Source organism: Ischnura elegans, chromosome X (assembly GCF_921293095.1).
Source record: "Ischnura elegans chromosome X, ioIscEleg1.1, whole genome shotgun sequence".
NCBI lineage: Eukaryota > Metazoa > Arthropoda > Insecta > Odonata > Coenagrionidae > Ischnura > Ischnura elegans.
In genome coordinates, this window is record NC_060259.1 from 109863266 (window position 1) to 109886994 (window position 23729).

The following is a 23729-nucleotide window of genomic DNA, read 5'->3' on the forward strand; positions in this document are numbered from 1 at the left end:
CCCCGTGCCCCTCCCTAGATCCGCCTAAAATTGTAACGTTAAAGCCTCAATGCCGTCGCGATATAAACTGCTACAAAGTCGTTCCATTTTTCCCAGAGCAACGGTATGAAGGGAACATGATTTGCCTCTGATTAGAGAGATCGATTCAGTTTTGGTTTCAGAGTATTACGATAGCAGAGAAAAGAAGTCATTACACTGCCGCTTTCAAAAGAAAAGTTATACGGTGAAACCTCGATCTATCGTTCCCGCATTGATCGTTCGCCGTTTCTGGTCCCAAATAAAGTTCCTTATAGACAATGTAATTTTTTCCCGCATCTATCGTTCCCCGAAGTATCGTTTCTCGCATTGATCGTTTGAAGATCGCGGTTCCGACGCATAATTCTCCCGCATCCATCGTTTGACGAAAATGAGACGAAATAAATACAATGTGTCATTTATGGCTAATAACGACAAGCACATAGTTGGAATCTTCCCCAAGAGGTGGAACTACCATTGGGAGAAGCTCAGTGCCGTGGGAAAGTAACATTAGCGCATTTCCCAAGATCCGTTATCCCCCTCCATTCAGCATTCGCTTCCCCCCTTCTGACGCTTTCCACTTCTTCAAAATAAAAAAAGGTCCCAGCTCGCGCAGGGATTGTATTACGAAGACCATAGCTTCGAAAAAAATATCGAGTTACACGAGAACAATAGAAACGTGTTTCGCGCTCCCCCCTCTTCTCACCCACTGACCTTTTTCAGCCTAACTACTTCAAAGTTCCCAGTTCCTGGAGGTCAACTGCTGCATGAGTCACCTATTAGCCCAAAAGGTATCTAACAATGATATTCAGCAATTGCTATTATGCTTTTATTAGATTGAAATGTTAGTTATCTGCACGTAATTAAAAGAAACGAGACCAAACACGACGTATATTAAGCAAGGAAATAGATGGAAAAATACGATGGTGATTTTTGGCGAAACGCGATATCCTCGTAGCTGAGCTTCTCGGCAGTTAGTTCGGCATTTTGTTCCGAAAACATGATATCAGGTTGTTATCAGCTATCAATTTACGAGCTATGCTATAAGTCTCACTTGTCAAGAGTTACTGACGAAGGGATATCTTCTCAGGATTTTTGTTTCTCCCTACTAACAATCCGAATTCATCTGCTCATCTGGCGCTACGATAGTTAGAAAAGAATGTGTATCTTTAGGGTAAAAAATTTGATGGCGCAGTCATATGGTCACGCTTCGCCCTCTGCAGTATGCTCTGCGTACCCCCGTACGCGATAGCATCAGTTCCGAACTTCACCTCGTACGAGTGGTTCCCTACTTTCCAGGGTGGCTGGAATTCGAACCACCGAGTGTTTTCCATGTGGGTTTAATAAAGTCAGGTTTCATTTTCACTAGTTTAATTTTATTCGTCGTCGGACCATGGCCCCTCCGAAGAAGCTATTGAGAACTTTAAGAGATGGACTGAAAATAATTGAACATGAAGAAAAGAATCCGGGCTAGATGCGCGTGAATATTGCAGAGCGCCTTGGGTTGTCCGCTTGCTCATGACGGTAGGGGTGGGGGTAGAGTGAGCTACCTGGAGAAAACAGGTAGAGATATGAAGGCGAAGATCCAGGTGGGCGTGCCACTGACGATTAACGCAACATTGTTCACGCTTTACACACTACCTCAATTATATTTAAAATATATTCATTAGACAGGAACAATTCAAGTAATAGACTATTTTTGGCCTTCGTCATCCATCTCACAACCAGTCACTGCGCCGGCGAATGCGGTGGTTTTAGGCACAACATGCACATTGCTCTCGTGAATACGTGTACTGGAAATGGTGTTTGATGGATAAGAATTTTTACATCAGACTAAAATCCATAATAGCAGTGTAAATGCCGAGTGGAGAGCAAACATTTTTTTAGTGAGGTGGCGTTTTCCTTCAGAATTTCGATAGAGATATGGGTCGAATCAACAATATGACCTATGTGTCTTGATAAAGTACCACTATTCCTGTTATTATCTAAAATATTGTTTGAAACCTTTAATGAATATCTTAATTACTCGCCAAAACCTGCGTTTCCTGGGACATGGCAACCTAGCAAAAAAATATAGCATTGATCGTTTTTCCGCATTCATTTTATAATCGTATCGTTATTAGGAAAAAAAATTTTCCCCTAGTGGATTTCCAAAAAAGGAGGGTAGTCTTAGAATCGTGTTCGTATTAGATTTGTGCTTATAAGGTGTATGAAATTGTTTTTCGATTTATTATGTTCTATAAACAATTTTCATAAAATATTTTCCGTTAAATAAGAAAGATTGGGGTGGGGGAAATTCGGTTACTGTGCAGTAATAACAACGTGCGCAAAAAACAATCTCTCGGCGAGGAATTAAAAAAGGACCTCGGGTGTCCGGAGGGAAGAAGGTCTGAAGGGTATTCGGCGTCCGGGCAAAAGTGCGGTTGGGCTGATCCTTGAGTCGGCCCTGAATTTTGCAAACGATAGATCACGTCATAACTGATATCACTTTTCATTGCGGCGTTAACATTCACGGCGTTTGTCGCGTTCGTTAATTTTCTGTTGATATACGGTCAGTGATTTTCTTATTGTTGGCTTATTAACGGACCGCGAATTTAGCGAAATTGAGACCGTGGAAACCTGAAAAAAACCGTGAAAACCTGAAAAATAACCGTGAAAACCTGGAAAAGCCGTGAATTTCATTATTCAGGTAGAGTGGGAACCCTGTTAGCTCCCCTCGCACTCTTTCCCCAAACAACTGATAAAGCTGCTAAAACGTGACGGTGACCTAAGAAGTACGCAAAACCCAGAGGCAAAGTGAATTGCGTTGTAAAATAATTGCTATTAATTTAAGGATTAACTTTTGAAAAAAGTTGTTTCAAGAGAAAGTTTATGTTTAATAACACTGGAATAATAACGAATTTCGATGTAATATGCTTCATAAGATTTTATAGCAGCATTCGTTCTGCTTTTAAACTATCAATTCTTATTGCCTTTCAGATTAGATATTTTTTTTTAATTCTCATTTCATAAAAATCTATTTAAAATTAATAACGTTTTCCATCATTGTAAATTATTAATTATTACTGCAGGCTTCAAAATGGTCTCTGACAGTATGAGTTGCTTTTTGTGAGTTAATAGTGACATATAGAGGTGGGAATTTCGGTTCATTTTGTGGATTCGGTTCATGGTATTTGGTTCTTGGCAATGATTCGGTTCTCTAAATCGTTCATAATGAACCGTGTGAGTCTCGAATCCCATGATTCTCGAATCCATCGAATCCATGACTCTCGAATCCATCGAATCCATGATTCTCGAATCCATCGAATCCATGATTCTCGAATCCATCGAATCCATGATGCCCCGTTTACACAACGATCGTCGGGACGTTGATCCGTACGATCGTAACCTCAAAACGTCGTGTAGACGCGCAGAGTTACCATCGTAGGCCTTAGTACCTAACACTGCCGAACTTACGATGGTTAGCGCTAGTGTGCCAAGAAAAAAGAGATCGAAATGAAGATCGATGCATATACGATTCTTTCGCGCCGTTGCAATCTTGATACAGTAATTGATATTTCATAAATAACTCTAATATATCAAAGATATATGACAACGAATGAAGACATTATTGAGCAGGTAATGGAAGGACGTGATGGGAAAGTTTTTTTTGATGTTCTATTTACCAAATGATATCGGATATTCTATACTATACCAGTTTTATGCATTTCTTTATTTACAGGTTAACCCATACCCATGTATCCTTACATTATACTTCATAGATGATGGAAAATAACAAACATGCACAAAATGTTAACCAATTAAATCATTGTATAAAGGATTTCACAATAAAATTCGCCAGAAATAGCCATAACATTTAGATGAGGACGTGGAGATATCAATACTTGTGCCGAATCAAGCCGAAATCTAAGCCTTTTCTAGTTAAATTATAACAGCAATATGTGCTGTCTTTAATGCGTGAATATTCTTGAATGTTTTGACATATTCTCTCGAAGAATCTAGTTTCTTAAAGACTTCACGGACTGTTATGACTAGTTTTAGTTTTATCTCATCATAGCTGGGAGTTGAAGGCATAATTTGCTCTATGGTAATTAAAAACAAGCAGGTGGGGATTTATATAGCTATGACGGGATCCATTAAAAGTTACTAATAAAGGAGATAGGAACAATCTAAATATTAATTGATAATTTTGTAGAGGAATATGCCTTTGTTGGAGGATCCTTGGTCGTGCAAGAATTTTCAAATTAACTAGGGAAAGAATATATGAAGTGTTGTAATTAGACAAAGAGATTAATAAATCGTAATTATTTAATTTGAAAAAATTATTTTGGACACGTTAAATCCGGATTGAGTCGATATTATAATAAAGTGACCAGTTAGCAAAATATTACAATTTGGAACGTAGCAAGGAGACATATCTACTGTCTTAACCGCATGAATATTGCTAAAATTTGGACAGATTCCCATAAATAAACCTACATTCTTTAACGTTTTACCGACAGTTCGGTCTAGCTTCAGTTCTAGCACATGAAAACATTAATATTCTTTTGCTTCTTAATTTCCAGGATTTCAATTTTCTCACGCAGTGTCGTCGTCAGTTGTTATCTGGCACAATTCCACAACGAGGGCAGCACTGAGTTACGATGGTAACTTTTAGACGTGTAAACGTGCAGTAGTCGCGATCAACGTCGGTACGATCGTGGTGTAAACGGGGCATGATTCTTGAATCCATCGAATCCATGACTCTCGAATCCATCGAATCCATGATTCTCGAATCCATCGAATCCTTGTAAATCTGTCGATTACTGCATTTCAAATCTTATGAGTGAATACTGTACTAAATCTGGGTGTCACAAAAAAATATTTTTCGTCATCACAAGATTTCATACTCCGCAAAACTCCTTCCCCGAATTTCATATAATTACATTGTAATTATTCAATCGATTGGCTGTTATGAATTCTGCTTGATGAACATTTTCGCCGAGTATAAAAAGAAAGCAAGTCTAATCTGCAAGGACTGGTCATGTTATTTATTCTTCTTAAATAATAGTTGGCACTGCATTATACACGACGTATTTCTGCTCAATATGATTAATTAATTAATTTTATTTTTCCGAATTTCAAATTTGTAAATAAGGACATTTAAACTTATTAAATGTCCTTATTTACAAAAATGAAAAAAAATTACCGAGCAATTAAAAGGATTTTTTTCTTTAAATCTCTCAACATAACTCCACAAATAATTTTAGGTTTTATAGCGAGTAGTCCACTATAAAGACTATTTGATTTCTTTTTCATTTAATGCCATTACTGCATAGATGCATGAAGCAACGTTAAAAGCTAGCACGCATCACCTGCATTCGAGTTTTCTATTAACCGAGAATTAAAACTGGAATTTTTTCTGGGAAATTACCGCCGCTCGAGCAATTTTGACCAAACGCTGAAGTCCTTACAGATCGCACTTTCTGAAAAGACGATCCTTATTGACTTCTGTATACATATATAAGCCATTGCGATTACATAGTAGGATTATTTTGGTAAGAGTATTGAGGTATTAAGTACTTAACTCTCTAGTAGGTGATGAATAAGTGCCATTTATTGGGAAACATATAATAAATCAAATACGTTTATAGTTATTAGACAGGAATTCATGATCTTGAGTTTTTCCAGATGATGGATTCCAAAAGGAGAAGAAGCGAAGTATGGCATTACTTCCAAAAAATATCTGCAGAGTCAGCTGAATGCTTGTTTTGTAAGCACCAGTACTCATTTAAGTCTGGATGCACCTCAAATTTATTCCGCCATATAAAATTGAAGCACCCATCTATCAGTCTTGATGGCAATGCCTCAAAAAGGACCTGCTATAGCTCCAATGAGAGTGGGGAGCAGGTATTACAAGTACCATCTACTTCAGCAGCCTCTGCGAGCTCCCTACCACAGCATCCTGATGCAAGCATTGATATTCCTCAAGGAAATTCCTCTGGCTCCACATTGCAAACAACAATGAAGCAGTATATTCACCGTCCATTAGCCTTGAAGACCAGCCAAAGTATTGATGAAGGGTTGGTGAAGTTAATTGTGTCCCAATATCTGCCATTGAGTTTAGTTGAGCAGCCAGCATTTAAGTCATTCCTCCAGCTGTTGAACCCCAATTACCGTCCACCATCCAGGAAAACTTTGGCCAATAATTAATTAGAGCTTCTGTACTCAAAAACAGCAATGGAACTTAAGGAAAAAATTAAAAAAGTAACTGTCTGTTCAATTACAGCAGATGGGTGGACTTCGGCTACAAATGATAGCTATTTGGCTGTAACAGCCCATTTTATTTGCAATGGGCAATTGCAATCGGCCCTGCTGTATTGCATCTATTTCACGGATAGGCATACAACCACTAATATTGCCGATGAGATTCATCGCATTATTAGAAGCTGGGACTTGAACGGTAAAGTGGTGGCACTTATATCTAACAGTGCAGCAAACATGTTGGCTGCAGCTAAAATTCTAGGTTGGACACACATCCCATGTTTCGCTCACACCCTAAATTTAATAGTGCAAAATGCATTAGTAGAGGTCAAGGACCTCCAAAATAGGGTTAAGAAAGTGGTGGAATTTTTTAAGAGGAGTCCTGCTGCCCATCACAAACTTGTGCAAATGCAGTCTCCCCAAGGGAGCTACCCCACTTTGAAGCAAGAGGTGCCAACTAGGTGGAATTCCACGTACACCATGTTTCAATCCATTTTAAGAAACAAAGAGCCTCTATTATCCACCCTAGCTCTACTTAAAACAGAGGCAACATTAACACAAAAAGATTTTGAAATCACCGAAAAGTTATATCATATTTTATTGCCATTCTACGAGGTTACTCTAGAAGTTAGCTCAGGAAAACATGTGACAGCATCAAAATTAATACCCCTCACTCAAGGCATGAAGAGGTACTTAGAGACCCTGAATTTTGATGATCCGGAAGAGGAGGTGTCAAAATTTTTTTTTTCATATTTTTCGTTCACTTATACTCAAAGAATGATTTAATTTTAATTTGCACTATTTATCATTATTATTAATAAAAATAAACACACGTTGCCTTTTGGGCAACATTGGGCTTTGTGGTTATTTTTGCCTCCATGTTCCAAAAGTAGCCTATGGAAACATACTGTGATAATGGAATGGAATATAATATATTCTTACTGTTTATTGTAGTTTCTTACTTATTGCTGTTGTTTGTGAATTTACATTGGTTTAATTATGTATCCCCACCATACTTATCGAATTATTCTAATATTAATTAGAGTATAAGAAAATTACCTCTATTTTCTATGCTAATTGAGATGGCATTTAGAATCACATATAATTTAATTGAATCCATTTCCACATAAACAATACTTTGAATTTTACATGGCTACGCTACTGATTGTGTATATTATTGCTTTCCTTAGGGGACTTTTAAAGATTAGTTGTGCAGCGAAGGAGTGCCAAGGAAACACCAATAGATTCGGCGGATTTGAATCTTCGCCACAATTAATTCATTTTGAACGATTTGGATTCAGTGGATTTGAATCTTCCTCACAATTCATTCATTTTGAACGATTTGGATTCAGTGGATTTGAATCTTCCTCACAATTCATTCATTTTGAACGATTTGGATTCAGTGGATTTGAATCTTCCTCACAATTCATTCATTTTGAACGATTTGGATTCAGTGGATTTGAATCTTCCTCACAATTCATTCATTTTGAACGATTTGGATTCAGTGGATTTGAATCTTCCTCACAATTCATTCATTTTGAACGATTTGGATTCGGCGGATTATCTTCAATCAAATCGTTCATTTTGAACGATTCGAGAGGAAAACGTAGATTCGATTCATTCGGTTCATGCCATTGAATCGTTCATTTTGAACGATTCATTCATGAACGACACTGCTCTAGTGACATATATGTGTCATCAATGAACCGTGCTTGAAATAATAACGTTTTTATTCTGTTTTCCGTGATGCACAGTAAGTGCATTAGGAATGAATAGCTATGGATATATCGCAAACAGATAACGTTTATTTATCAAGGCTGACAAATTAGATACTTTAAGCTTGCTGTTTTCAATTTATTAATTATTAAGGAGAAATCGTTAGCCAGAATTTAATTTATATTCCTCGCAAAGAGAAGGAGATGAAAATGTTTCCCTTACACCATCGTCACTGCTTTTGTTTTTTTCTGAATGTGCCATCACGAAGCATATTGGCTCTCGAAGGGACGCTTTTGTGTTGTGGCGAGACATCGTTTCTTAGCTATTGCTGCATCAGTGTCCCTTGACATGTAAACCAGGCTTCAGAAATTCTCATCAGCCCAGGTTGTTCATACTGTGGAGGAAGAGGAGGCCGGGAGAGATTACGGAGTGCGCCTCGAAGCAGGCTGAGGGAATTTGACGAAATTACTGGGGATGATTGCGTGTGCTAGTCTCTGATCTGATCCTCGATCATCTGTCGAGATGGTCGAGGGAGCGTCCGAAATCCTTCTCAGCCATTAAGCCTCGTTCACATCTCCTCGTGACTTTCGAGGAAGGCGTGAGCTTGTGAAGAGCGTCCGGGTTGGAGACACTTAAAGAAGCCTTACGCGCCCTAGCATTACCATTGGTGAGAAAAGCTCAACTTTTTCGCAAAAGACCGCATTGCTCTTCTTGATGTAAAATTATCATGTTTTGAGAATGCTCAGGTAAAACTTTCATGCTTACGACGGTAGCAAATGTAGACAGGTACATACTCCACGTAGCCTGAACATTTCTGAATAATAGCTTAACAATTATTTGGCTATGCCGGGAGACAAACCTGAATTTTCCGATTGCTGGTTAGTTATGCTTCTAGTTATACCACCAAGCCACCTCCTTCAACAGCGAATCTCAGAATGGGTTCACCGAACAAGGAGTCAAGCTGGCCAAACAAAATGTTTTTTATTTTCAATATTTTTGAGTTTCACCTTTGGTGTACATGACTTAGCACTCGCGCGCAAGACAGCGCACGAATTTATTGTTTGATGCAGTGCTTTGATGGTAGCTCAAGTTCCAAACAGTTAATAAGTCAGGAAAGGAGACCGGTCGCATGGAAGAGATGCGTGATCTTAAGCACAATCGGATGTCTTCTCGGGACGCGCGTCTTCGTCGCATTAGCTTCAACTCCCTCCAGAAGGACGTCTTTATTAATTTCGCGCTGTGATTCTCCGCGTGAGCCCTACTCGGAGACGCAGGACAAGGGGCTTTACACTGCCCAACTCTCCACGGGATATGCCCGCACAATGAAAAGGAAATGCGACCATTCTGACGATGTCACCTTGATCAGAGCGTATTTTAGACCACCGTATCCATTCATAATGAACTCACGACGCAATGATCGCTGCAACTATCGACTCCTCATACCAACCTGCAAGCCACCGCTGAAAGCGATTATTATCATATCGACCAATTTCATCAAAGATATAAATATAAGGTGCACTTTGTCCACTCTACATACTGTGAAAATTTCAAAATGATAGCACAAGTTTCAATCAAGTAATACACCCCGGGATTATTTTGTTAAGTTCCCCGGGATGACACAAATGAAACACCGCGACATTAGAGCCAGATGTGGTGACATCGGACGACGATTCTCTTTGCATTAATTTTTTGTAAAGAAATAGAAGTGATTGAATTTAATTCTAAGTATTATTCTCCCTAATACCCTTAATATCAGTCAATTTATTTAATTTTATATAACTCACCAAAAAAAGGAAGCAAACATGTAAGTAAATGTGTGGTAGAATTTCCGATGTAGGTATCTCGCCGACTATGGTGATGGTCGCGGGTTCGAATCGGATCAATTTCGTGTCGCAAGTTCTAACATGTGTTTTAACTACAAGTTACTTTTTTATCATATCTTTTATCATATATTTTACTTTATCGTATCTTTTACCATAAATTAACATTGTTTGAAGCTCTCCGTATATAACCAGTTATCGCGAATCGCTATGACTTCTGTATTGAGTTTAAAAAAAATTGAAATAATAACAGCTCGAAAAATGTGAAAATGAAGAGGTAGCGTAAAAATAATTTCAAAATCAGATTCAGGCGATCAAAATCAACAGGCCATAGCCATTTTTGTTGCTAGTTTGATTAAATATCGACGTTATTAATTTTGTTTTTGATTTGGGTCCACTGTGCGCCGTTGCTTTCGGGATGATTCCTCGGGTGTCTTCATTCTTTCGGGTGGTAGTTTCGCTGACGTTGTAGTCCGTTTCCTGAGGTCATTGTATGGCCACCGAGACATTGAGGACGTGGGGAGAAAATCTCGAGGGCGTCGGCGCTTCATCAATGCTCCGCGAGAGAGATCGAGCGGCGGGGGTGGGGGGAGTGCAGCGTCCGCACAAGAAGTAATGAGGGCTCAAAGGAGCACTGCGAGGGTACAACGCACCGGAACTCAGCAATGGTGCTGATACAGGGTTCCCACTCAACCGTGAAAACCTTAAAACCGTGAATAAGCCGTGAATTTCGTCCATCGTGAAAAAACCTGGAAAAAGCCGTGAATCTCGCCATGAAACCTTAAAAATATCTCAATCTTGATAATAATACTACGATTTACTGATCAAATTCAGTCTGTTAATCATGTTTCATGGTCAGGCACGCGCAGACTCTTACTCAACGCATTTCTCTACACACGAATATTCGAAGTGTAGTAATTGGTCCGTACCATATGACGACACATTGACCGATATATTCCATTTTAATGGCGGAAGTCTGCTATTTTATGTAAGCGTTTCAATTTCAGTGATAGCTTGGGATGGATTTGTATTCGAAAACGGACGAATGAAATAACTTGCATTTCTAATGGACCCAGAAGGAACCATTTACGAATATTATCTGATTTGTAACTCGAAGTTCGGTTCCCTCACGAAATTAGGGCACATGCCATATGCTTAGAAATATGAGGAAACATTTCTACGGCAAATAGGCTTTCAATTTATGGCAATGGCTCTCAATAGACTACGCTCACCTCGTTTGGATCGTTTGAAGATCGCGGTCCCGTCGTATGATTTTCCCGCATCCATCGTTTAACGAAAATGAGACGAAGTGTTTACAAAGTGTTGTTTGTGGCTAATAACGACAGACACCACCAGGAGATTGAATTACTATGGGGAGAAGCTGAGTGCCGTGGGATAGTAACATTAGCGCATTTCCCAAGATCCCCTCTCCCCCTCCACTCAGAACTTGCCTCCCCCCTCTGAAGCTTTCCTCATCTCCGAAATATAAAAAGGTCTCTGCTCGCCCAGGGATCGTATTACGAAGACCTTAGCTTCGAAAAAAATATCAAGTTACACGAGAACAATAGAAACGTGTTTCGCGCCCCCCCTTTTCTCACCCACTGACCTTTTTCAGCGTAATTGCTTCTAAGTTCCCAGTTTCTGGAGGTCAACTGCTGCATGAATCACCTATTAGCCCAAAAGGTGTCTAACAATGAATTTCGGCAGTTGGCATTATAATTTTATTAGATTGAATTATTTGTAAAGTGCACGTAATTCTTAAAAGAATGAGATTAAACACGACGTATTTCTAACGTTAGTTAAGCGTTTAAAACAAGAAAATAGTTGGAAAAATACAATGATGATTTCTGGCGAAACTCGATATCCTCGCAGCTGAGCTTCTCGGCTGTTAACGTGGCATTTTTCCGAAAACAGGATATCAGGTTACTATCGGTTATCAATTTACGAGTTATACTATAAGTCTCAGTTGTAAGAGTTACTGAGGAAGGGATATCTTCTCAATATATTTTGTATCTCCCTACTAACAATTCGAATTCATCTACTTATCTGGCGCTACGATAATTAGAAAAGAATGTGTTGCCTTCTCTTTAGAACAAAAAATTTCATGGCTATTTATATGGCAGGATATTTGAAAGAGATATTATACGAATCAGCAATATGACCTAAGTGTCTCGATATAGTACTAGTATTCCTGTGATTGGCTAAAATCTTCTTTGAATCCTTTAACAAATATCATAGTTTCGTGCCAAAATCCTGCGTTTCCTGGGAAATAGGCAACCTATCCAAACATTCCCGCATCGATCGTTTTCCCGCATTCATCGTTTTTTTCGTCCATCCCCCTGAAAAACGATAGATCGAGGCTCCACTGTATTTATATGGAATTGATTTTTTGATTTATTACATTCTATGAACAATTTTAATAACTATTTTCGGCGATCTAGATTGGGTAAGGGAAATTTGGTTGCTGTGCGGTAATAACAACGTGCGCAAAAAAACAATCTCTCGGCGAGGAATTAAAGAAGGACTTCCGGTGTTCAGACGGAAGAAGGTCCTAAGGGCATTCGCATATTAAAGGATGCCATGGTATTCGGCGTCCGGGCAAGAGCGCGGTTGGGTTGGGCCTTAAGTTGGCCCTGAATTTTCCTAACATTGACGTCATAACAGATATCACTTTTCATTGCTGCGTTTACATTATATGTCTCGTACGTTAATTTTTAGTTAATATACGGCCGGTGATTGTCCTATTTTTCACTTATAAACGGACCATGAATTTAACGACATTGAGACCGTGAGAACCTGAAAAAAAAACGTGAAAACCTGGAAAAAACCGTGAATTTCATTATTTAGGTAGAGTGGGAACCCTGTGATACACCCGATCACCCGGGGAGGGGGAGGGCAGGAAGGAAAAAGGAAAGAGGCGCCGCCGCGATATGAGCCCGACGGCGCCTCTTGGGTAGGGAAAGGGTTGGAAGGGAAGGGACGGGGAAAAACACCTTGATGCTATAGAAGGGAAAGGGCCCACCAGCTAGCGAAAGCAGGCATCAGCCATCACTGTGCCAGCGATTTTAGAGGATTATCCTATGAGGAAGAATAATTCAACGATCAAATCGCTAGAAATGCAGCGTCCGCACAGTGAGTGTTAATGGCGAGAGGGTGAGAGGCATCATGAAATACACGCACTTTTCAAATTTTCAAAATCCTTTCCCGCCGCCTCCAACAGTGAATCATTTAAGTCGCCTCTTGGACTTCGAACCTCCTTTTGAAAAATCTTTTCGGGATATATTCGAACCTCCTTTTAATCCCAGAGATCGATACTATAAATGTACCCTAACCGTGTCCTAAACCCCAACTGAACCTAAGACCATATCTGCCATGACTCAATAGGTAAAAAAAGTGAATATTTTCCTTGGTTTTGTGAGAAAAATTTAATGCGAAATACCCTGGAGACAGCGCTTTGGCTGGGAACCGTGGCATAGTAACAGCAAAAGCGAAAACTATTTGGCCTATCGATTGGAAACATGATCACAGATACCCTAATGTTGTATTTTCCTCAATTTTCTTAATGGTGTGACCCAGGTGTCGACACTAAGTGATTCTCTTTGGAGGCGCATTTGCCATTCTCAACGGATGGTTTGGAGGCGGATCATTGAAGTGCTCTCGCGTGGAGTGGGCGTTATTACTGCTCATCAAGCCTGGAGGTAACTAATTTCGTAATTGCTGTGGGAAACCACCAGTAACTTCCACTGCTCTATTTCTGGGGTAAGGAGTGGGGTGGGGAGGGGTCTCACCGTCGTCAGTGCTATCAATACTCCTGAAAACAAACGGAACTATTCAAAGCCGATTCCATGATTGGAGCGCAGTGTGAACATCAATCGGCGAATATATCGATTATTGGTCTGTGCCTTCGTTAGCCGATTTACTCCAAGCTTAGTTTCCGCACACGCGGATGTAAGTAGTGCCAAAGATGAAGTGTTATGGGCTGATGTTGACACGGTATCAAATTTTCTCTTCATAATGATATGGGATAGATTTTTCCACCATAAATTTTACTTTAATTTTAAAACAAATTAACAATGGAATTTTAAAAACCATGACTTATAGATGATTTGATTATCGATTAATTCTAATGACCGGATTATATATGTATAATAAATAATTTCTTATTATTATCAACGGTGGATAAATGTAAGTTTTCGGTGAGTGCGTCTAATTTTTGGTCGAGGAGAGGTGAGCCTTATGGTGGTTAAAGGGTTGACGCGCTCCTCACCGGCGTCCACTTGCCATTTGCTCCTAGAAAATCGAGTTTAACCAAACGCATTCTGTGTGTGAAAACGATGCGAAGTATTTTATCTAGGGATGGACGGATCCAGGATTTTTTTCGGATCCGGATTCGGATCGGATCCTTGATTTTCGGAGCCGGATCTTTCGGATCGGACATTTTCGGATCCGAATGAATTATCAAATTCCTGACGCTGAGATTCCCCCGATGATTGTTCAGAAGTTGGAAGAGTCACTCTATGTGCCAGTCGTATTTTGCTATTTTTATTTTCCACGGCTGAAATTCTCCTACGTAACCTCTGCGAGAGCTTTCAAACAAAACGGTTCATGAATAGGACAAGAATCGCATGCGACAGCGCATTCGAAGAGGAAATCGGAACTCTTTCCACCCTTATGGGGCGTTGCATTCACTGAAGCTATTATTTAAAATTTCGGATCCAGATCCGATGTCTTCCGCGACTTTGGATCCGATGTATCCGATGAAGGGCAATATATCCGCGGATATTTGAATCCAAGGTATCCGATCCGATCATCCCTAATTTTATCCTATTATTCCAAATGCATTCCACAAAGTGTTGGCCTCCACCATTTCAGTCAAATTTTCTCGTGCCTTCACCTGGCTATTCGTTCATAACCATGTTAAAAAGAAGAACACAATGGTCATTTCAAGGTCGTTATAGTTAAATGCAAATGAATTTGGATATGAGAAATCGGTATTTCTCCTCATCCATCGTTGTTTGAGCAGGTAATGACGACTTGGTCTCACGTGGTTTGGAGGCCATTTGCCAAAAAGTCAATGCCTGGCCTGAGATTTTCTGTTCCTCGAGAAATTTAACCCATCTCCTATGATAAGAACATGATGGTCGAATTTTATCTTGGTAACTGGTAAACGCAACGATAGTTATGATTGTCGATAACAGGTATTGGCAACGTTAATAATTAACATTGTCGATAGCGGATAATGGCGATGATAATTATCGTTATTTTGCATAAGTTTCTACTCCTGCGCGGGAGTTAACGGATGCTGACGAGATAGGCCGCATTCACAGCCGCCATGTAATTTGGATTGCACTATAGTTTGTTTCATCGGTGGCGTAGCGGCATAGTGGGGAGAGCGTTTGGCTGCCGGCCCTAGGGTACCACGTTCAAAACCCGGATGAAGGCTTCGATCGCCCCATACGAAATCCTCAGAGCATGAGATGATCCCAAGTAAGGAACTGGCCTCTCTGCCCGGGTGTGCGAATTTATTACGCCTGTAGCTTAGTCCGGTGCGGACTTTACCCTCACCTGTGCAAAATAATTATAATAAACTTATAAATTATACTACTGATTGAGTTATGAGTAACTTTAATCCTTCTTTAATGAGGATAATGTTAAGGAACATTAGAAAAATTACGAAAGGATTGTATTCCAAGGTCATAAAATAATAGGAATGGTTTCGTTCGCCAATTTCTCATAATAAATTATTCCATGTTGATAGAGTTTTAAAAATTAATAAACTTGTGTCATTTTCTGTTTCTTCGTCCGTCGCCTACTTCTCGAGCTATTCGCGGTGAAAAGTTGACGGTCTTTACCCTTTCGCTAATAAGGTGATGACGTCACGAACATTTGGCGATCGTTTCTCCACTTCTCCCCAGCTCCATGGCCTTGCGCATTGGCCACAGCTCCTTCGTTGCTGTTTACACTCCTGCGAGCGATTCCTTTCCTCAATATACGGTTCTCCTTGAACGGATCAGTGAACCTGAGCTCTCATGCCGTCACCAACCCAATAAAGGGGAGTGGCAGCTTTCGCTTTTTCTGCTTTTAAACCTAAGAAAGAATGAGGAAATGTGGTTTTTCAATGTCACTTGTCTTTCCCTTCCATGAAAAAAATGTTTTTATTTCGATTTTGGGTTTGCTTACGATTCGATTGTTCGATTCAATTATAAAGACATTTCGGTGCCGAAATAGTTGAGCGTTCGTCTCCTCATCGGAGGATCACATGTTCAAATCCCGGATCAAAGCTACGGACCCCACCATTTAACGATTCACCAAGTACTAGGTGGCTCTGGGCAAGAAAATGGGCTACCAACGTGAATATATGATACCTCGCGCCCTCGGATTAGCATGAGATGAGCTCTACCCTCACCTATTCAAATCAACGATCGGGTTGAATCTCTCTTTCAATAAATTATTTATTTGGAGAATACGGCGTGAATCGAGTCAGATATTGCTTCATTTCCAGTGTGGTTTGCCTTTCAATATTCCAGTAATTGAATGTTATTCAGTATTTGATGGTAAAAAATAGTAACGTGTTGATTCATATTAATTTTCTTGTTGGATAGTAGGGGATGAGAACCGTGACTTAACTTGTAACCTGTATCATACTGGTGGCCCATTTTTAATGTAAATGTGTTGTTTTTTTCTTTACAGGACAGAAATGAAAAACTTTTTTATAGATTGCTATCTGAAAACGTGGAGAAACTCATGCCAATTGTGTACACACCTACTGTTGGCTTGGCTTGTCAGAAATTCGGCCTGATATACCGGCGACCCCGGGGCCTTTTCATCACCATATACGACAAAGGCCACATCTATGACATACTGCGCAACTGGTGAGACAATTTAAATTTATGATGATCCGTCTACTTGCCTTTATTACGGTAATGGTATCAGCGGAGGGTAGAAGTCTCATCAGTGATGAAGAGGACTACGACTCAGTCCCTCACGTACGGGCGTGTAATGTCCTTTTTCGTGGAGAATTACTCGCTTAAAACTTTCAAAACTGAAGTTTTTAGGTTAAATGGGGGAGACCCTTTTCAGAATTGACCCGTATCTGAAATATAAATTGTTTTAATATAAGGAAAGTAATAAAATTTTCAAATTTGAGGCGCAGAAAAATGTTGAAAAGGGTCTTCTCCTTACATACCGCATATTTCAAGTCGAAAGGAACTAGTGATACGAGATCAAAAAGGGTCGCTGTGATGCGCTCTATTTAGGCGACGCGGTGGGATGTAATCGAAAAAATCTCAACAAAACAGAAAAAAATTTTGGCAATAGAAGTTGAAACTTTGGAAAGTTGTTGTTTATTCGTAACCATTGAGCGATTTTGACGCTTATTGTTTTTCATAGGTTATTTATTTAAGAAAAATAAATGGCCCCAAAGTTGAACAAATTTCGCCAAAATTTCCCGCTGTTTTTGTTTTCACTATCGTTATTTTCAAGGTAACTTGATGGCCTTTTTGTCTAGGATACCCTTGGGGCATTGGTCGACGGTTGATGCGTGTCGCATTTTTCCCATCCCCCGCGATGGTGCTCCCGTGAAGCGATGCTTCAATCTCTCTCCTCGGAGACCCATGTCGACCATTATTTCCTCTTTTCCCCGTAAAATTAACTTGCTTTTCTTCTTATCGATTTTCATGTTGTATTCCTGAAACACTTCAACTGTCCTCGGTGAGTCGTGTAGGTCTTCTTCGTTTCCCCCTGAGCTAGCAATGTAACTATCGTAGCGGACCAAGTTGATTTCTTCTCCATTAACGTTGATTCCTTGCATTACATGTTCTTCAATTTTTTGATCGCTTCCTCCTCACGTGTAGTTGGCCGGGAGTGCTTCCGACAGGCTTCATCCTTGGCGGGTGTATTTTTTTCATAAATATTTGTGTGTGTACGGCGTGGTCTCCTCTTCCTCGTTGATCTGATTGATGATTATTCGTCGTAATAGTTAACCACATTTTCTTCGCCGTTTTTTTTCAGGGTCATCCATTAAGGGGGATATGGAGCCCGCCTCCCCTCCCCCGAATTAAGGAAAATAGCGAAAAAATAGTATCAAAATAATGAGTCGTAATTTTTACTCATCTTTTTACTGCACCGTATAATAATAATATGTATATTTATTCCACATTATGGTACATGAAATTATAATAGCTTACTCAAGCATGAGTTTTTACAAGGTGGAATATAGGCACCCCTGTAGTAACAACCAGTGTTGGGGTTGCCATCTCTTAAATTAAACACACAGCTGGCTGGTGCGGCCAAAAACAAAAGAATATACCGTAAGTAATGAGTCAAAATACGCTTTTCTTTGACGTGTGTTCCTTTGAGAATATTATGAAAGATTGAAACAAAAATAAATGAAAACAAATACATTAATTACCATGATACATAGAAATATTCCATACACTGTACAGAAATCAGACTAATAAAATACAATGTTAAAATATGATGTATTTTTACAAAATGGACAAATTCCACTCCATATCGCTGGAATCCTCGGTTTTGATAAAAATTAATTGTGTAACCTAGTCGGCACTAGTTTATTGAATCATGCGCGAGTGCGTGGTCGGGACGCGCATTGATACTTTGTCATTTACATGATAATTCGCGTATAATTAAATATGAAGTACCATGGAGTGTCCTCATTAAAAATGAATCTACCATATCTTACAATGATCTTGCCCCATCCTGCTGTCATCGGTCCAGCATCTTAAGCTAGCTCAGCATCATGAGCCCCGGAGAGATAGAGAGGCACGGGTTCAAATCGTCCAACTGAATTTGACGGGTATTCGTGGAATCGCCTCCCTCTGCACCGCAACCTAAGCAATCTTTAGAGATACATGAATTGCCATGAGAAAAAATTCCCCTCGATCGGGAATCAAAACACGGCATTCACTTTCCGGGGCATTGCACAGTCATTCCTTTCAGTCATTGCACACTCAATTCCCGTGCCAATTGTACGCCATGCTTGCCATGGCAATTCTGATAGCATGAGAGACCGTTAAATTACCATGGCCATTCAGGTAGCGGTCTGCGCGGTGGCCCCGAAAGCTTAAGGTTCATGGTTCGATTCTCGGTTCAGAGGAATTTTTTTCTCATGGCAATTCACGTATATTTCACCGCAGTGCACGCGGTAGGCGTCGAAATACTACGCAATGTTACCAATGGTAGTCTCCTCCGTGATGAATGGAAGGGAGGAAGCCTTCCAACCCGAAATGAGGTTCCATAAAAGCCTCTATTGAACGTATGCCGTTCAACGTTTCAAACGCTTTAGTAAAGTCCATGAGTGCTATATAACAAGTGATAGTGTGACCATGCAGTCATAATTTTCTATTTTTATTTCCTTAAATAATGACTGCTTAAGAGCCATCATAAAACTAAAGTCATATCATACAGCAATTTGCAGTATACAGAGTAGTTTTTTTCAAAAATTTCCTTTATCTCAATTATAAGAGTTTTACATATTTTAGAATTTGAGGTTAGTTTTAATTTTTTTCATAAAGGACCACTCGAATGGTATTTTTCCTTATTTACCGCATTTCCTACTTGTTTAAAATTCTCTACTCTTTATTTTCTTGGGAATTTGGATAGTAGTGTTTCTCTCGGAGACCTCGGTGGCGGCGGGGTAAAGCCCTCGCCTGCCAATCCGAAGGTATTGGGTTCGAAACCCGCCTGGGTAAGTTGTCCTTATTTAGGGCATGGATGTTTTTGAATGTCTGTCTTTGTTAACTGTTGATTCTCCGTTATAAAGGCCGTATATGTGCTGTTTACGGGGTAGGTAGTAAAACAGTAAAATAATATTACTTATGTTTATATGCTACTGGCTCGATGTATTTTCTCCTATATTTTTAATTAGCTCTACTGGATTATCGTCAATTCCAGTTGATTTATTCTTCCGCTGGTCTCTCACTGCCGGATGAAATTCCAATCATAAAATTGGGCCTCGCATGTCATCCACTTCCTCTTCGTTTTCGATAGATTTCATTCCGAGGCTGTTTTCGTAGTACAACTCTTCCAGATATTGTTTCCATCCCTTCACTTTGTCTTCGTTTTCAATCATTGGTTCTCCATTTTTGTCCCTTGAGGCATCATTACATCTTACGCTCCTTCCCTTGAAATGACCTATCACTATCCTATAGACGGCCTCTACTTTTCTTGCACAGTATTTTTTGTACGTCATCGCAGATATTTTTCTTCTGTAGCCCTCCTCGATTAACGACATACCTTGTTTCTTATTCTCTTGTATTTAATTGGAACCTCCTCTTATTTTCGCATTCTTGTTCTTTCTTCAATGAGATCTTAAGACTTCCTGCGTGATGTATGTTTTTTTCATGGCGACATTTCTTCTACCAAGAACTGCGTCAGCTACTGCCTATGCACTTCTAACGTTTTTCCAGCTCTTTTCCTCTGATTTCCTGATGAGATTCGCTTCTTTTTGGTTTTCCACAGCTTCTTTAAATGCCAGTTCTTTAGATGCCAGATGCTGATTCTCCTTCAGTTTACAACTCCTCTAATATTTTTCACTGTTTTCTTCAATTTTTGGAATTTTAGCTGGCATTTCATCTTGATTATGTTATGGTCACTGTCTATATCTGCCCCGGGGAAGCTTTTTTAGTCCTTTATCTGGTTCTTGAATTGTGGTTTCTCTAGAATATAGTCGATGTGAAATCTTCTATGGTCTCATGGCATTTTCCACGTCTACCTTCATCGTATGGGATTTTTGAATAATGCGATGGCAACCACTAGCCTGCGCTCTGTGCAGAACTCAAGTAAACTTTCTCGTCATCCATTTCGGTTTCCTAATCCATATTTTCCGGTTTTTCTTCTGTCTTGACGTTCGGCGACGACGGCATTCCAATCATCCAGGGTAATAAGATTTTCCTTTTCTTTTACCTGCTTGATTGCGTCTCCTGATTTACCTCCTTGATATCTTGGTGGACGTCCTCTACTTCTTCATATTCATAATCTGATGTAGGCATGTAAACCTGCACAACTACAGTATCTGCGGGCTTAGTTTCTATCTTCACCAGTACTATCCTTTCATTCAACAGCAGGTAGCGTTTAACACGCATTCCGGCACTCTTTCTAATCATTATACTCACCCGAGCAGTACCATTTAGCGATCCTTAGTGTATCATTCTGTAGTTCCCACTCCAAAGGTCTCCTTCTTGGGGCAAATTCATTTTCCCGATGCCCAATGCGTCGAGGTTAATAGGTCTCTGGACAAAATTTTAATATCCCTTCAAATACTAACTAAAAATCGTAAAATATAGTAAAATTGCCATAAAGGCCACTTTAACGCACTTATTTCACATATTTTCTTAAGAATTTACAAAAGAAATGACCGAAACAGTTCCAAAAACACACCCACTTCAAAACGTAATTCCATTGGCCAGCCGGAAAGTGACGTCAGCTCATGCAATCGTGTGGGAAATCCAGTGGCGTTGCGCATTGTCACCAAATTTCTCGGTTTATTTAACGACTTTAAGTGGGCTTTTATTTCTTATATATCTTTCGGAGGTTTTATCGTAAAAAACAAACGCCACGGAACCTGGTTTCACCAAGGCTGACTCCGGGAACTTGCCGAAAATTACAACGGCAGCAATGTTTACTTACATAAGCAACAGAAATTGCTACGTGCATGCTGAAAGCCGGGGAGTGAAGATGCATAGCTATGGAAATATAATATCACCGGCTCTTGTAAAATACATATTAAATGTGTTTATGAAATTTAACAATGAAATTCCATTTATTAGGGCCGGACGAGAAGATTACGCTGACGACGCCATAATTGGCACAATCTAAACATTTGTTTAGAATGCCATTGGTTGAGTGCAAATTATGCACAATCAAAACGAATGTATCGTTCGAGCTCGTGCGCACTCCGAGCACAACCTATTATGTGGAAGCACGAGTTTTTGAGGACGACGCGTCGCGACGGTGAGGTGTAAGTTAACAGCCTTCTTGCAATGATTACATAGCTAGTTCTGTTAAGTTCTGAGAGCAGTTCAAGTATTATGTAAGCAGGGCTGGGCAAAATTGAAATGCACAATACCTGTGACCAGGGGTGCCGACTTAGAAAAAATATTGGGGGGCCCAAACCCGGGACCTTGCCTCGGTAAATTTTATAAATAGTGAATTATAAGTTTTTAAGCATTTTAGAAGAGTCATATGATCAACATTAGAGCCCTGATCACTCGAATCTCGATATCTGGACACTCAGGGGAAAATCGACAAGCCTGACACATTTTTTCCTCACATCTGAACGAATTTTTTTGGGGGCTCGGGCCCCCTCAGGCCCCATGGAGTCGGCGCCACTGCCTGTGACTTGGGTGTTTGAAATATAAAACAGTATTTGAAATACTTGTTGAAAAAAAAACATTTGTATGGAAACTAAGTGATCTTTAAAAAATATTTAACCTGTTTTTGCTCGAAAGGATAGTTACAAATTAGAGATGTGCGAATAGTATCCGCGAATACTCGAATAACTCGAATACTAGAAAGTATTCGATATTCGAGGTTTCGAATAGTTATGCGAAAAGTACCGCCTCGAATACCTCGAATACTTTGAATTTCGCGTCATACACTGTCGCACGCACGTCGTTGGTAGTTGACTCGGAAAAATGTAGAGAACTGTGGTCATTTAGTGCTCGCAGCGCCGTTTTACGCAAGTTGACGAATTACATCAAATTCGTCGATTTTAGCGGCGAAAAGAGTTCGACGAGGGGAACCGAAAATGGTCGGGTGAAAAATCCAAAAATCTCCGATTCCCCGACCAGGAGAACCTCAGTGCCGTGGGATAGCAACCTTAGGGCATTTCCCAAGATCCGGTATCCCTCTCCATTCGGCACTAGCCTCTGAGGCTTTCCTCTTCTTCTTCGAAATAAAAAAGGTCACAGCTCGCGCAGGGATCATATTACGAAGACCTTAGCTTCGAAAAAATACCAAGTTACACGAGAACAATAGAAACGTGTTTCGGGCCCTCCCTTTTCTCCCCACTGACCTTTTTTTCCTACCAGCTTCGAAGTTCCCCATTTCTGTGGAGGTCAACCGCTGCATAAGTCATCTATTAGCACAAAAGGTGTCTAAGAATGACTTTCGTCAATTGATGTTACACCTTTATTGCATTGACAAAAATAGTAATGTGCGCGTAATTTAAAAAAGAATGAGACCAAACACGACGTATTTCTGAGTTTATTTAAGCATTTTACGCAAAGAAATAAATGTCAAAATACGACGGAGACTTAGCATTCTGGCGAAACTCGATATGAGCAGCAGAGCTTCTCGGAAGTTGATGCGGTATTTCTTTCCGAAAACATATATCAAGTTACAATTTATGAGTGGTGCTATAAATCTTTATTGTTACAGTCCCAGACAAAGGGATATTTTCTCAGAATATTTGGTTTTTCCCTGGTAGCAATTCCAATTCATCTTCTTATCTCGTGAGAACTCCCAAAGATGGACTGAAAATAATTGAAGAAAATCCGGCGGAAAAGAGCTTGTATGTTGCAAAATGCCTCAGATTGTCAGCTAGCACTGGGCAGCAGGAGTGGGGGTAAAGCGATGTTAGTTGAATTAATTATATGCCCAATTGTTTCCATAAAATTAAAATATTCATTAATCAGCTAAATTCCTGTTCGAATCATTTATAGGAAATCAAAATTACTCCCCAAAATCTTGTGTTGCCAGCTGCATAGGCAACCGAGTCAAACATTCCAGCATTCATCATAGTAATAGAGGTATTCGAATATTCGAGCAATGATTTAATATTCGAATTCGATATTCGAATTCGAGAACTCTGCTATTCGACCCATCTCTATTACAAATAGTACACGAGAAAGATATGTTTTAAAAATATACATTTTATTTTTTAAGGTAAAACTTCTCAATTGTTGCTCTATATGG

General features: G+C 39.8%; 1 protein-coding gene across 3 annotated transcripts in view; it reads left to right on the plus strand.

The window, feature by feature from the left end:
- Positions 1-23729, plus strand: part of LOC124171907 (NADP-dependent malic enzyme-like) — a 195425-nt gene that overhangs the window by 116891 nt on the left and 54805 nt on the right. For all 3 annotated transcript variants that reach the window (XM_046551316.1, XM_046551314.1, XM_046551315.1), the window contains exon 4: positions 16485-16666. In XM_046551316.1, coding sequence (XP_046407272.1) covers positions 16485-16666 — 182 coding nt within the window. The remainder of the gene's footprint in view (positions 1-16484; positions 16667-23729) is intronic.